Genomic DNA, 12,312 nt, shown 5'->3' with positions numbered 1-12,312 from the left:
CTTCATTCGGACCTCGTGACTCATTTCTAATGGGCAGAACAGTGGGCAACAGATACTTGGAGGGCAAGTTGGAAGGGACAACCTCCTTTCGGCTGCTTTTGGAGGCCAGTGCCATACCTGAGGCCACTCAAGAAGCCTGTGATGTGGGAAAGAAGCACAACTTCCTGTCACCAGCCTTCGGCCACTGGCTTCCCTGCTGCTGGACTCTCAGGATGCTTTAACAAGATGCCAACCAGGGTCCACAGTAAGAGAGCTCAGCTGGGGTCACTGCCCGAGTGCATCCTTCCTGGAACAGCTCCTGACCTCAGCTGAACCCTGATGACGACGATGGCGTTAGCCAATTAGTAGCACGTACTGAGAGACTGAGTCAGACCTGCCCAGGCAAGCCACTCTCAGAAGCCTGACCCAGGGGGACAGCACAGGAAATGCCTCGTAGTGCTAGCACTATGTCCAAGGGCGAGTTATCTGACAGCAGTAGGGAACCGTGAGGGTGTTGGGCTCGGGGAAGGGACGGGTAATTAATAGAACAACCTGGTGAACCCTGTCTCATAGGGGGCTCAGGGATTTCCTTAATGACAAGGTAAGTGATGGCGAGTGTGTGTATAATAGAACGGTGTAACTGGGGCTCTGCTGTAGGACATTAACTGTGAACAGGCTATTAACACGCATGGCTGAATGCTTTAGAGAGCACGTCACGCTGCCTCCTCTCATCAGCTACCTCCATAAACACACGAGTGCAGAGAGGAGGAGAACATCTCAATTCCATCCTTTCTGGAAAGTTTTGTTCACAAAAATGATCTCGTGTGTGTGTGTGTGTGTGTGTGTGTGTGTGTGTGTGTGTGTGTTCGCACGTGCGGTGAAAAAAAAAATCCACCAAACCTTATAGGGGCTTCTTTGGGATGGTGTAACATATTTGTTACCTTTGGTTTTTCTTTACACTACATTACACATCCATTACTTGTGGGATGGTATTCCTTTTTAACTTTTAAAAAAATGTTCATAATTCCAGTAGGAATTGTGTGTCCTCTTCCTAGTCACCATCGAACACAGTGGCGGGCTGTGCGGAGTCTGGGCATAGTTCCTGTCTAGGAAGCAGTAGTTCTAGGAAGGGATCCCGGGAGGCTGGGAGCTCTAGAGCTCAAAGGCATGAGCACAGTAGTCGATCCCCGCAGGAAACGGCTCGGTGGACAGGAAATCATTCTGAGGCTATATTCTTAGGGTGCTGCAACCACTACTCACTTTAAAGCACGTCTTTTGAGTGATCTATTATAAATGTACGGCGACAGTTGTGAATACTCCTCTCTCTTTCCCTTTGGCATCAGAACAGTGTCTGTTGATTGCCTCGGTGCTTAAAATAGCTTCTAAGTGTCCTCATAATAGCATGTCACCTGTAAACAGGTTTCAAGCCAATGCAAATTAACAAATGGTGAACAGATGGACCAAGAACTGACTTTTGTCAGGAGAGAGTTAGCAACAAACACTTTTTGGCTTCGGTCTTATGGGACCATTAGAAAGTCTTTCACTTCTTGCCAAACATCTTGCCTCAGTAGACAATCCAAGCAGGGAAAATGACAGATTACAAGGCCCATCAGACTTCGGGGAGCTGCGTGCTGAGATATGCAGAGTCACCGAGTCAACACGATGCAACAACAGAGTAGCACTCTGCAAGAAGCTTTCTGCTTCTCAAGTCAGCTTCTTTTCAACACGGCACATGTATACGCATGCAGCATGCAAACACAGCCGGGAGAGAGCTCACCTTGTCTGGCAGGTGCAGACTGTGAGAGGGCCCACAGAACGTGGAGACAGCTGTGGACAGGTGCCTGCTACTGGAGAGTGCGCAGTGACTCTCCCCAGCCCTCCTCTTTCCTCAAGTGTGTGCCTTAAGCCATCGCCAGTGAGTCCTTGCTTGACCACTTAAGCAGGCCCCTCCTCCCACACGCAATCCTATTTATTCCTAATTGTAACTGGAAACTATGCTTGTAATTCCGGCCTTATGACCTGGAACCCTGCCTGGCACAGTAAGTATTTGCTAACCAGACAAAATCAGTGAGCCTTGAGTGAAGGTGGACATGCATGTCTTCTATGCAAATGATCCTTCGAGCAGCCAACGTAAAGATGCAGCTGGTAGCTGAAGACAGGAGAGAAGAAGACAGTAGAGAAGAGAATGAGGAGGTGAGGAATGTCTGAAGCCCATACACGGTCCCCGGGGGTGTGACCCCCCTCTGAGGAGTGTGCACACTGGGAGACACCCTACCAGCAAGGCCTCTCAGCACACAGCTTGCCAGCCAAGCGGGCGAAGCAACTGAGGTAACAAATATTATAAGGAGTAGAAAAAGAAGGCATCCATGCTTCCTGTTTTTATGCTGACCTAGGGAAACAGCTCAGTGGAAAAGCATGTTCTTAGCATACACAGGCTTGGGTCCAATGCCCAGGGCACACACTTGTGTCCATGTGTGCGCACACATACACACAGAACAAGCACAATTGACAGCATAGGATTTACTTATATAATGTTCAGGAACTGGCAAAACTGTGGTTTTTCTTTTAGAGCATTTGTTTTGAGACAGGATCTTATGCTATAGCCCAAGGCAGCCTTAAACAGAGATTCCCCAAGCGGCATAAAGGCAACTTGGGTGCTAGCTGGGAGCCTGAGGGTTTTGGAATCTGTAGCTACCAGGATGTACACAGGAAAGGAAAGGCACCATGTGGCCTGTGTGCCTATTGTCCTTGCTGGTGAAAAGACCAAGGGTGCATGGGTGACTAGTGGAGCCAGCGGCCAGCCCAGCTCTGACTGAACCCAGCTTAAGCGTGTCCTCTGGGCCTGTGCTTACCAGAATGTACACAGGTCATCTCTACTGGTGTTCTGCCAGCTTCAGAACTGGACTAAGGAAACATTAAGATATGAAGGACCTAAAGCTCCCAGCTGGAAAGTTATACGCCAGGTACATAAAAACTAGGAACTACATCATACCGGTTCCAGAAAAACTTAGGTAGCCAGTCCAGCTAGAGTCTTTTAAAACAGAAAGACACTATTTGGAAGGAAAACAAAACCCTCCTACCAACTCCAAAAGAGAACAAAACAATGTTCACCCGGGTGGAAAGCCCCGCCATAAACCCTTCACTCACTGAGGCGGCAGAACCAGAGTGGTGGGCTGGGCCTTCGGTCTCCTCTTGGCAGACACACCCATCTGGTTTGCAGAGCGCTTCAAGGACTGCTGATTCAAAAGGCCAGACGCTAGACCTGCATGGTACTGCAGCTGCAGAGACAAGAGGGAGAGAACATTCCATGAGCTGGGGACAGCAGGCGTTAAACTATCAATCCCAGGCCAGACTGTCACCTCACACATTTTCTTTCAAAACTGCTGCTAACGTCCTGCTGCAAAAAAATGTATTCCTAAGGTGATAATTAAATGAAAAGAAAAAGAAGCAAAGTTGTTCCTTGCAACAGTAATGCACCAATGAAAAATGGACACAGATGAAAGGGTTAAAGTGTTAAAGGGCTTCAGAGCATCACTGCACTGATTTAGAAACAAAGCAAGACGCACTGTGAGGCACTTACAGAGGTGCTGCTCGGTGCTGTGCATTTCTGAAAACTGGCAGAACTGGGGAGGTGTGGCGGTGGAAATACACCCAGGTCTTTCAAGGGGTGGTCTGAAAGCCTGTGTTGTGTTGCGAAGATGAAGACCTGCACAGTTTCCTCCAGGGACAGAGTTAGTTCCGGGAACTCCTGCTTGTAATAAAAACTACAGAACTGATCCTGGACCGTGTAAGCCAGGACCTCAACTTGGCTGACCACACAGGCTCAAGCACACGAGCTGGAACCTTTCTCTGGAGTCACTTTTCCTATTGGTGACGGTACAAGTGTCAGGATGAGAGCCAGCTCAATCTAACACAGCCCATACAAACAGAGCGAGGCTCTAGAGGGAACGGCAGAGGTGGTGACTTCACTCCTGCTCATGTGCCGCTGACCACTGCAGCGAAGAGGAAGCTGCGTGCACGAGGTGGGCTCGGGGCCAGTACCCTCTGCTTCATTCCTGAACAAGCTGCTGAGCTTCTGAGGTTACTTACCACACACCATTTTACTCCTGGTGGTATTTTGGCTTCTGTGGAGGGGAGAAACAGCACGGCCTCGTTCTAACCCAGACAACTTGGTATAGAAACCCACCTCGCTGGGCGTGGTGGTGCATACCTTTAACCCCAACACTCAGGAGGCAAAGACAGGTGTATCTCTGTGAGTTCGAGGCCAGCCTGGTCTGCAAAGTGAGTCCAGGACAGCCAAGGCTACACAGAGAAACCCTGTCTCAAACAAAACAAAACAAAAAAAAAAGGAAACCCACCTCACTAACTTATAGTTTGTGTAAGGTGTAGTGCATACATGTTGAGTGCACCATTTGATGGTTTAGACCACTGGTTCTCCAACTGGGGGTCGCAATTCCTTTAGGGGGATGAAATGACCCTTTCACAGGGGTTGCCTAGACCATCAGAAAACACAGATATTTATATTATGATTCATAACAGTACAAAATTACAGTTATGAAGTAGCAGCTAAAATAATTTTATGGTTGGGGGTCATCACAACATGTGGAGCTGTATTAAAGGGCCTCAGAGTTTGGAAGGTTGAGAAGCCCTGGTTTAGACAAAGGCACAGAAAATTTCCCGACACTGCAGAAAGCTCCCTGGTGCCCCAACTTCTGCCAACCCAACATCTGGATTAAAAACAGTTTCCCAGTCTCACACACTGCCAAATGAAGCAGAGCTCTGTGACATGTGACAATAGCCTTCCTCTGCTTTTGTAGTTTAGATCCTAAGAATTGCCATCAATCTCTCTATAATAAAATTAGCCTTGACAGTTATCCCAACCCTGAACAGACATAAACAAAACACTCAGATGTGCAAGTGCTAAGCTGAAAATTTGGACTGAGACCGTTGCTAACAACTGACATGCTTCTTCCCCTCCTCTCCAATGAAGCAAGGTCTTTAGAATATATATTTAGAACTAACTAAACATACAAATAGTAACTCATTCTGAATCAATTTCTTCCCAATTGCTTTCCAAGGCGTGGATTTCCTTTGCCGAGTCAGCTGCATTACAGCTTGTGGTAATGAAATGGTGACCACCATATATAAAGGGCTGGGCTCAGATGCAAAGAGCAATAAAGCTCTGAAAAACAAATGGCCCCACCTAAGGCCACTGGGCTGCACACAGAGAAAAAAACAAAGATGATTAAAATGATCTGCTCCTTCCAAGTGGCTGTAAAAGAGAAGCTGGCTACCCCGTGACCCAGTAAGGCAGAAATGGCTGTGTTTGGAGCATCCACACTGCTTCCTAACAGGCAGTTGACTTACCGGGAGGACCTGCTGGGGAGCCCATGGCCACCCAACACAGGACAAAGACAGATAGCCTTCATAATAAAACAGGAGCTCTTCACAGGCTGGAGAAGGGCATGACTTGGCTCTAACAACTCATCTTAGACCAGTGAATTTTGCTCAGATTTGGTTTTCTCCTACAGATTCCTTAAATGGGAAATCAATGGGAGCAAGGGACAGCACAAGTTTGAAAGACAATGTTTCAAAATGTCAGCTGCTCAGGCTTCGATCTTCCCCACCAGAATCTGCAGTGAGAGCAATAAGCACGGGTCTTTCTGGAATGAAGGGAAGACAGCTTGGCAGGGCCCCTCCTGGCCCAAGGAACCCTCTCTGCCTTTGGCTCTCCATCTTCTTTGTCCATGCAAGCTCAGCCGATCCGGCCCTGCTGACGCTTTTCAAGGCAGAGTCCTGCTAACTATGCACAGTGGCAAGGGGATTCTGTCCACCTGGCCCCGTTTGGATCATTTGCTCGAACAAACAAAAACCAATGCAGCAGAGCTGCATGCTGACTGCTATCTGTCTTTTAGGTTCCTACGAAGCTTCCCCATCCTGGTGGCTCTCAGCATGCAGGCAGCTCCACAAGCACATACAGGTGGAGGGACTTTCCTTCACCCAAAACAAAGCCTGCCCTTGCAAGCTGACTCATAACGATTAAGTGACATTTGTTAATCATATATAAGATCCCAGTTTCCAGGAACATGGCTCCAACTGTCAAGATCTATAAGGGGCCATTAAATATTAACTGAACCACCTTTATAATGGGCAAAAAGGTCAAAGTTAATAAAACTGACAGGCAGCTCCTGTCCAACTGGATTTATACATTATTTAAACACCAAACACTTCATTCCAGGGAACACTGTTTAGATCTGAAAAGACTTTTGGAAAAAGTCTCCCCGGCCAACAGTTCGGAAGCAAAAGGAGGTTCAGACCAAATCCACGTGCAACATTAGGAACGGGTTATGCACAAAAACTCTGCTATAAATTTTCAGTTATAGGTTCTGTTATGTTTTCTATAAAAAATATATTTCAATAAACAAACTCCATTCTAATGTCTGCGGCATGGAAGCAGCTTCATCTCAGAAAAGCCACTTGTCCAAGTTCTGATGTGAGGTTTCCATGTAGGATTATTTCTCCACTAACAGGAACATGACAGAGGCAAGAAATGAAACAGCCTGGCCTCAAACCTTTCACATCCTACAACTGTGGGTAAGAAGGCTTAGGCTACACGTGGGGTCTTCCTTCACCATGGAGCTGCCATCCCCATAGACAGCAGCTAGCAGCTCGGTCTGTCCTCTGAGGTTGTGGATGCTCCAGCTAGGACTTCACCATGAGTCGATTTCAGCCTTCTACCTTCCATGAGTTACTATGCTATCTGCGCTCAACCTAAAGCCTCGTCTAATCAATCATATTCACTAATCACCTCTATACCTGGGGAAATTTCAACAACTAACAATGACATGAGAAAAGACCAATCAGAAGTAGTCAAACTTTGACGGCAGCTATTGTAAATAATGCTGAGACTCACTGTCCATGGGAGATGCTCTGAGTATTGTCAGGAGCGGCCCATGAGACTGAAAGCCTGCACAGCATCCTTTTGAGAAAGCGCCCCGGGCTTTGCTCCCAGGAAAGCCTGTGGCTGGACATCCCGCACCCTTCTTTAGAGGAGCCAGGCAAGTACCTGACTCCAGCATGAAGGTGGCAGCGCAGTACCACCTCCCCTAATGCTCACACAGTAGGTGATCTATGAGGAAACAAACACCATTGCCCCCAAAATTATGACCCCGTAGTCCAACCTAGAGAGCTAACAAGTTTATTGGGCTTACAGAGCATAGATGGGGGGTTACTTACAGGAGTGTATGTGACCCCAAAGCAGCTGCACCTTTGAAAACCCTCACTCTGGCAGGGATAATGACAGGCCTAGAGCTGTAGAGGTGGAGTCCGCCTTTCAGTTAACTTTCCGCGCTGTATCTGCGCCCTAGATCATGAGGCCATGTGCAAATAGGGCGGAATTACACACAGCGGGCTGAGATGTGCAAGAGGGAGCAGCTGGAATCCCAGGTGACAGTCCAGTGACTCCCCCCACCCTCTTTCTATTGGACAATGTCAACAGCCACTTGGCACAGTCACAGCAGCTCTGGCGAAATCAAAGACTGTTGCCCTCAGAGGACAGCACTCTTTCACTGGGCAGTCCAGGTCTTACAGAACCTGCTTGAAAGAACCTAGAGCCTGGGGTCAAAGTGCAGTTGGCTTGAGTATGCTCTGAATTGCAAATAGTAGCGCACATTGAACGAAAACCATCTTGAAGAAAATGATGGCGGCGGGATTTGATGCCAAGTTTCTGGCTGAAATTTGAGTATTTAGGAAACTCAGTGAGCCTTTAGGTTAGTCTCAGTTTGCTTGGTGTCCTCCCTACTGCCCTGATGGCTTCTACCTGCTCCAAAGTAAGGAAAATGTTTTTGCAATGGGCCAAGAATGAGAGCGGAGTTCCTTGGTCTGCTCAAGTCCAATGCACTCACTAGGCCAGGGCCCCTGGGTCCAAGGCCGAAGCGATGCTCTATACGCAGCATCTTTCTACACACACTATACGGCTGGGAGCGCACACTAAGAGAATATGCCATTCAGAAACTTCTGAAAATGTAAAGTCAGGTCAGCCATGCTTTGATTTTATTTCCTTCTTAAGGATTCACCCAATCCTTAAACAGGGAGGCCAGCTTTTGGCCTGAAGGGGGGATTTGTTCATTTCACAAATCACTTACCTGCACATTCCTAAGAAGACCACCAGACATATAGGTACTGCAGGTAACCAAGCCCTGTGGACCCAGAACAGGCTGGGACTAAGCTCTCACAGTGGAGTGGCTTAGACAAGAGGCCCCGAGGGCAGGAGGAAGAGATAGAAGAGCCGGGATCCCCACAGGCCGCTGCCCCACCTGTACTCTAGACCTTTTCCAAGCACATAACTCACCATCTTGGGATTTGGACTCAGGAAAGGCATCTCTGTGCTGTTTTTTGTCTGAGAGAACAACTCTTACCCAGGAAACTTCTCTTCAGGGGCCATGTTTGCTGTTGGTTCCTGCATACTGCCAATGCCCAGGACTACTCACTACACACAGGGGCTACTGGTGCATCTGTCAGCAGACGAGCAGAAGGGCCACTGATTGAGACCTGGCCTGGCTTGTACAGTTACTGATCTGGAGAACAGACACTGTTCTTACTGAAGACTTTGGGACCGGATGAGAAAGCAAAGAAGTCCATGCCCTACTCCATGCACATCACTGACCCAACAATATACCAGTAGACAGACAGACAGACAGGCAGGCAGGCAGACAGACAGCTCTTTCCAAGGTAACAGAGAACACACCAAAATCCAGAGGCGTACTCTAAGCACACATTTTATATATTGATACACACACACCTGAGCCAGCTGCCACCTTGCACAGCTGGGATACATGCCTGCAACATGGGTGGACAGAGATAATTTGAGATTTCCATACAGTCATATTCCCCCAAATCATTAAATTCCAAATGGAACTAAAAACCAGGACTATTTCATCACAGCTTTGAGTTGCGGAGACCTCTGGCCCTCATTACTGCAGTAGCTTAGCTTCCTGCTAATGAGACAGTACGGCATCGCTGTGAAGCTAGTCAGCTCCTTCTGAGCCCAGCTCTGGGCAAAGCAGGGAAGCCTGCCTGGCACCGTCTGTGCCAAGGAAAACAACTACAGAAAAACACCATAAATCTAATTGTTCTGCTTGGGTTTCAATATAAATATCAGACAATGGCATTAGCGTTGGTCGCCCTTTTATCTCATAGAACTCCTTTCAAATAGCCGATTATTATTTTTTTAAGCATTGAATTGAGATTTTATAGGTAAATAATCTTTTTACTTGGTCAAAACAACATCAATAAACCATAAGAAGGAGGCCTCCAATTTACTTGCCTGTTTGTTCTCCACTGGGCAGCGGGGATGCAGGCCCTCCAATTACTCTGAAAGCAAGCCCTGAAACAGGGCTGTGCTTCCTGCTCAACTGTGGCACTGCGTGGATGTGCTAACTGCCATTTGGGTTTCTTTCCGACATATTAATGCATGGACCTGCTCTGCTGGTGCTTCCTGGAGTTCACGCCTTTATTAATAGGCCGTTCTCCCCACCTGCTCCTGCGTGCGCCACAGCTGTATACACGCAACCACACTTCAAAATGCCAGTCAGCGAGGGGAGAAATCACTCATGTAGCTGAACACTCAGGAACAAAACAAACCGAACACAGCTAAAACTGAAGGCAGACTCATCGTGAGGGTTATCATTTGTACAGAAAGGAAGGAAGGAGGGAGGGAAAGAGGGAGGGAGGAAAGGAGGGAGGGAAGGAAGGAAGGTAGGCAGGCAAAAAAGGGATGATGAGCAGACCTCTAAAAAAAAAAAAAGATAGGCAAGGGGAGGTAAGATGAACTGTCGTGCTGTCTCCTAAGTGTCAGCAAGCGTCATGCCAGGCTCTCATCACAGGTGCCACACAAGGGTCACAAAGAGCAGCGTGGTTAACCAGCTGATGTTTGTGTCACACTAGTCTGCTGAAGGCCCCACTTCAGTATTTGGAAGTAACGATACTAGATGAGGAATGACATTAGATGAGGTGCCCAAAGTGAGTCCCTGTGAAAGGATGACCACTTGGATGAGAGTATACAAAGAAGGTGGCCGGTGGCACACATGGGAGACCGTCCTCACTGGGCATCCAATCTGCCAGGGCCTTCATCTTGGACTTTGCAGCCTCACTGTAAGAAACATTTGTTGTCTAGGCCACTCACTGTATTATAGTTTATGGTAGCAGCTTGAACTATAATGCCATCTCACTAGTTAAGATGCAGCCAGGAAGTATAAATGGGGCCAAAACAACATGGACAGTGCAATAGCAAGAATATTATACAAGTTTCTGAGGCAGTGACAGAGTGAGATGGTACTCTCCTAACAGCAGTGTGCTGGGCCTGTGTGCCCGTCATCCTCTTGGTGGAGCAGTGTGCTGGGCCTGTGTGCCCATCATCCTCTTGGTGGAGCAGTGTGCTGGGCCTGTGTGCCCATCATCCTCTTGGTGGAGCAGTGTGCTGGGCCTGTGTGCCCATCATCCTCTTGGAGGGGCAGTGTGCTGGGCTTGTGTGCCCGTCATCCTCTTGGTAGGGCAGTGTGCTGGGCCTGTGTGCCCGTCATCCTCTTGGTAGGGCAGTGTGCTGGGCCTGTGTGCCCGTCATCCTCTTGGAGGGGCAGTGTGCTGGGCCTGTGTGCCCGTCATCCTCTTGGAGGGGCAGTGTGCTGGGCCTGTGTGTCCATCATCCTCTTGGTGGGGCAGTGTGCTGGGCCTGTGTGTCCATCATCCTCTTGGAGGGGCAGTGTGCTGGGCCTGTGTGCCCGTCATCCTCTTGGTGGAGCAGTGTGCTGGGCCTGTGTGCCCATCATCCTCTTGGTGGGGCAGTATGCTGGGCCTGTGTGCCCATCATCCTCTTGGTGGGGCAGTGTGCTGGGCCTGTGTGCCCGTCATCCTCTTGGTGGGGCAGTATGCTGGGCCTGTGTGCCCATCATCCTCTTGGTGGGGCAGTGTGCTGGGCTTGTGTGCCCGTGGTCTCCTTGAAGGAAGAAGCCCACCCTGCTTTCCTTAGCAGCTATGCTTATACTTCCCTGAAAGAGCTCCCTATACACCTGACACGTCTGCACACACTAAACCACACCGTGCACTTCACCTTTCTTAGTTATTAACCTACAAGAGCTGCAGCAGGGGACAATGAAGCACCCAGAGTCACCTCTGTGCTGGCAGAATCCGAGAGTGCTAGTTTCTGACCAACAGCCTGCAAAGCAAGGCTAGAATTATGCCCACTGTTCCTTCAACGCGGAAACACTATGGCTATAAAGATTTCTCTGGCTGACAAGACAGTTTGGCCAGTAAAGGTGCCTCCCACGAAGCCTGATGACCTGAGTTCTATCCCTGAAGGCCACATGGTGAAAGGAGAGAAGTGACTCCTGCAACTTGTTCTCTGACTGCTGCACCTACTCACAGGCTCATATGTAAATAAGTAAATAATAAAATAATGATGATGATGATGATGGTGATGATGATGATTCCTCTACGAAAACACAATCTAAGCCTGGCTTCCTACTACAAAAATCCATGCCTGTGAATTTAAGTCCAGTGATATAGCCGTTTCACTGATCTCAAAGTCTCCAGCTAAAGCTAGTGGTAGAGGGGGCAGAGGATCCTTGTGAAGGCCATGCCTGGGTTAGCCTTGACAGGTACCCCATCTTGAACTGACAGATGAAACTTTATTTATTGTCCTCATAACATTCATGGCTGAGGCACGGAGAAGAGAGAAAGGAGGCTTTGCAATCAGGAAACGAGTAAAGTGGGAGCCCTGTGCGCCTCTGCGGCCCAGTCCCTGACACCACAGCCTCCGCACTGGCTAGCTAACAAGTTCTACACACTAGGAGACATGAGCTCAGGAGATTACCAAGCTAATGAAAACAAGAATGTGATTAAATCATTAGAAAGTTCTTCTTTTACAGGTAGTCAGGTAAGGGGCGGCTCCCTCGCAGAGATGAATGAATGCTGCACAGCTGCTGCTGTGGTTAGATTCCACCCAGGAAACTATTAAACTCTCCTTACTTCCAGGTCAGGAAACTCCTGCTTCGGAGCTAAGTTTGATCCAATGCCCCTTCCCCGTTAGCCGGTAGTCTGCTGGGGAGGCAAATGGCTGCCAGCCAGGGACTTGACCTACCTTTTCCCAGGCCCTGTTTACCAGAGGAAGGAGACGTGAAGGGGAGGGCAGGGCGGTGCACAGAAGACACGCATGGGCTCGGGTGCAGCTCGGTGGTGCAGCATGTGCTTACCATGCACGATGCCCTAGATTCAACCACAGCATATGGGGGCAGGAGGAAGAAGATGGGCAAAGGAAGGAGGCATATAACCACCGAC

General features: G+C 48.7%; 1 protein-coding gene across 1 annotated transcript in view; it reads right to left on the bottom strand.

Annotated features, from left to right (window-relative positions):
• The window catches only part of MED27 (mediator complex subunit 27), a 181,781-nt gene that overhangs the window by 110,377 nt on the left and 59,092 nt on the right, over positions 1-12,312 (bottom strand). Inside the window, exon 3 of the mRNA XM_084798606.1 lies at positions 3,127-3,257. Within this exon, the coding sequence (XP_084654732.1) occupies positions 3,127-3,257 (131 nt within the window). The remainder of the gene's footprint in view (positions 1-3,126; positions 3,258-12,312) is intronic.

Source organism: Acomys minous (genome assembly GCF_964271855.1).
Source record: "Acomys minous genome assembly, chromosome: 10".
Classification (NCBI taxonomy): domain Eukaryota; kingdom Metazoa; phylum Chordata; class Mammalia; order Rodentia; family Muridae; genus Acomys; species Acomys minous.
The sequence above is the reverse complement of the archived record's forward strand: the minus strand, read 5'-3'. Positions and strand labels throughout refer to the sequence as shown.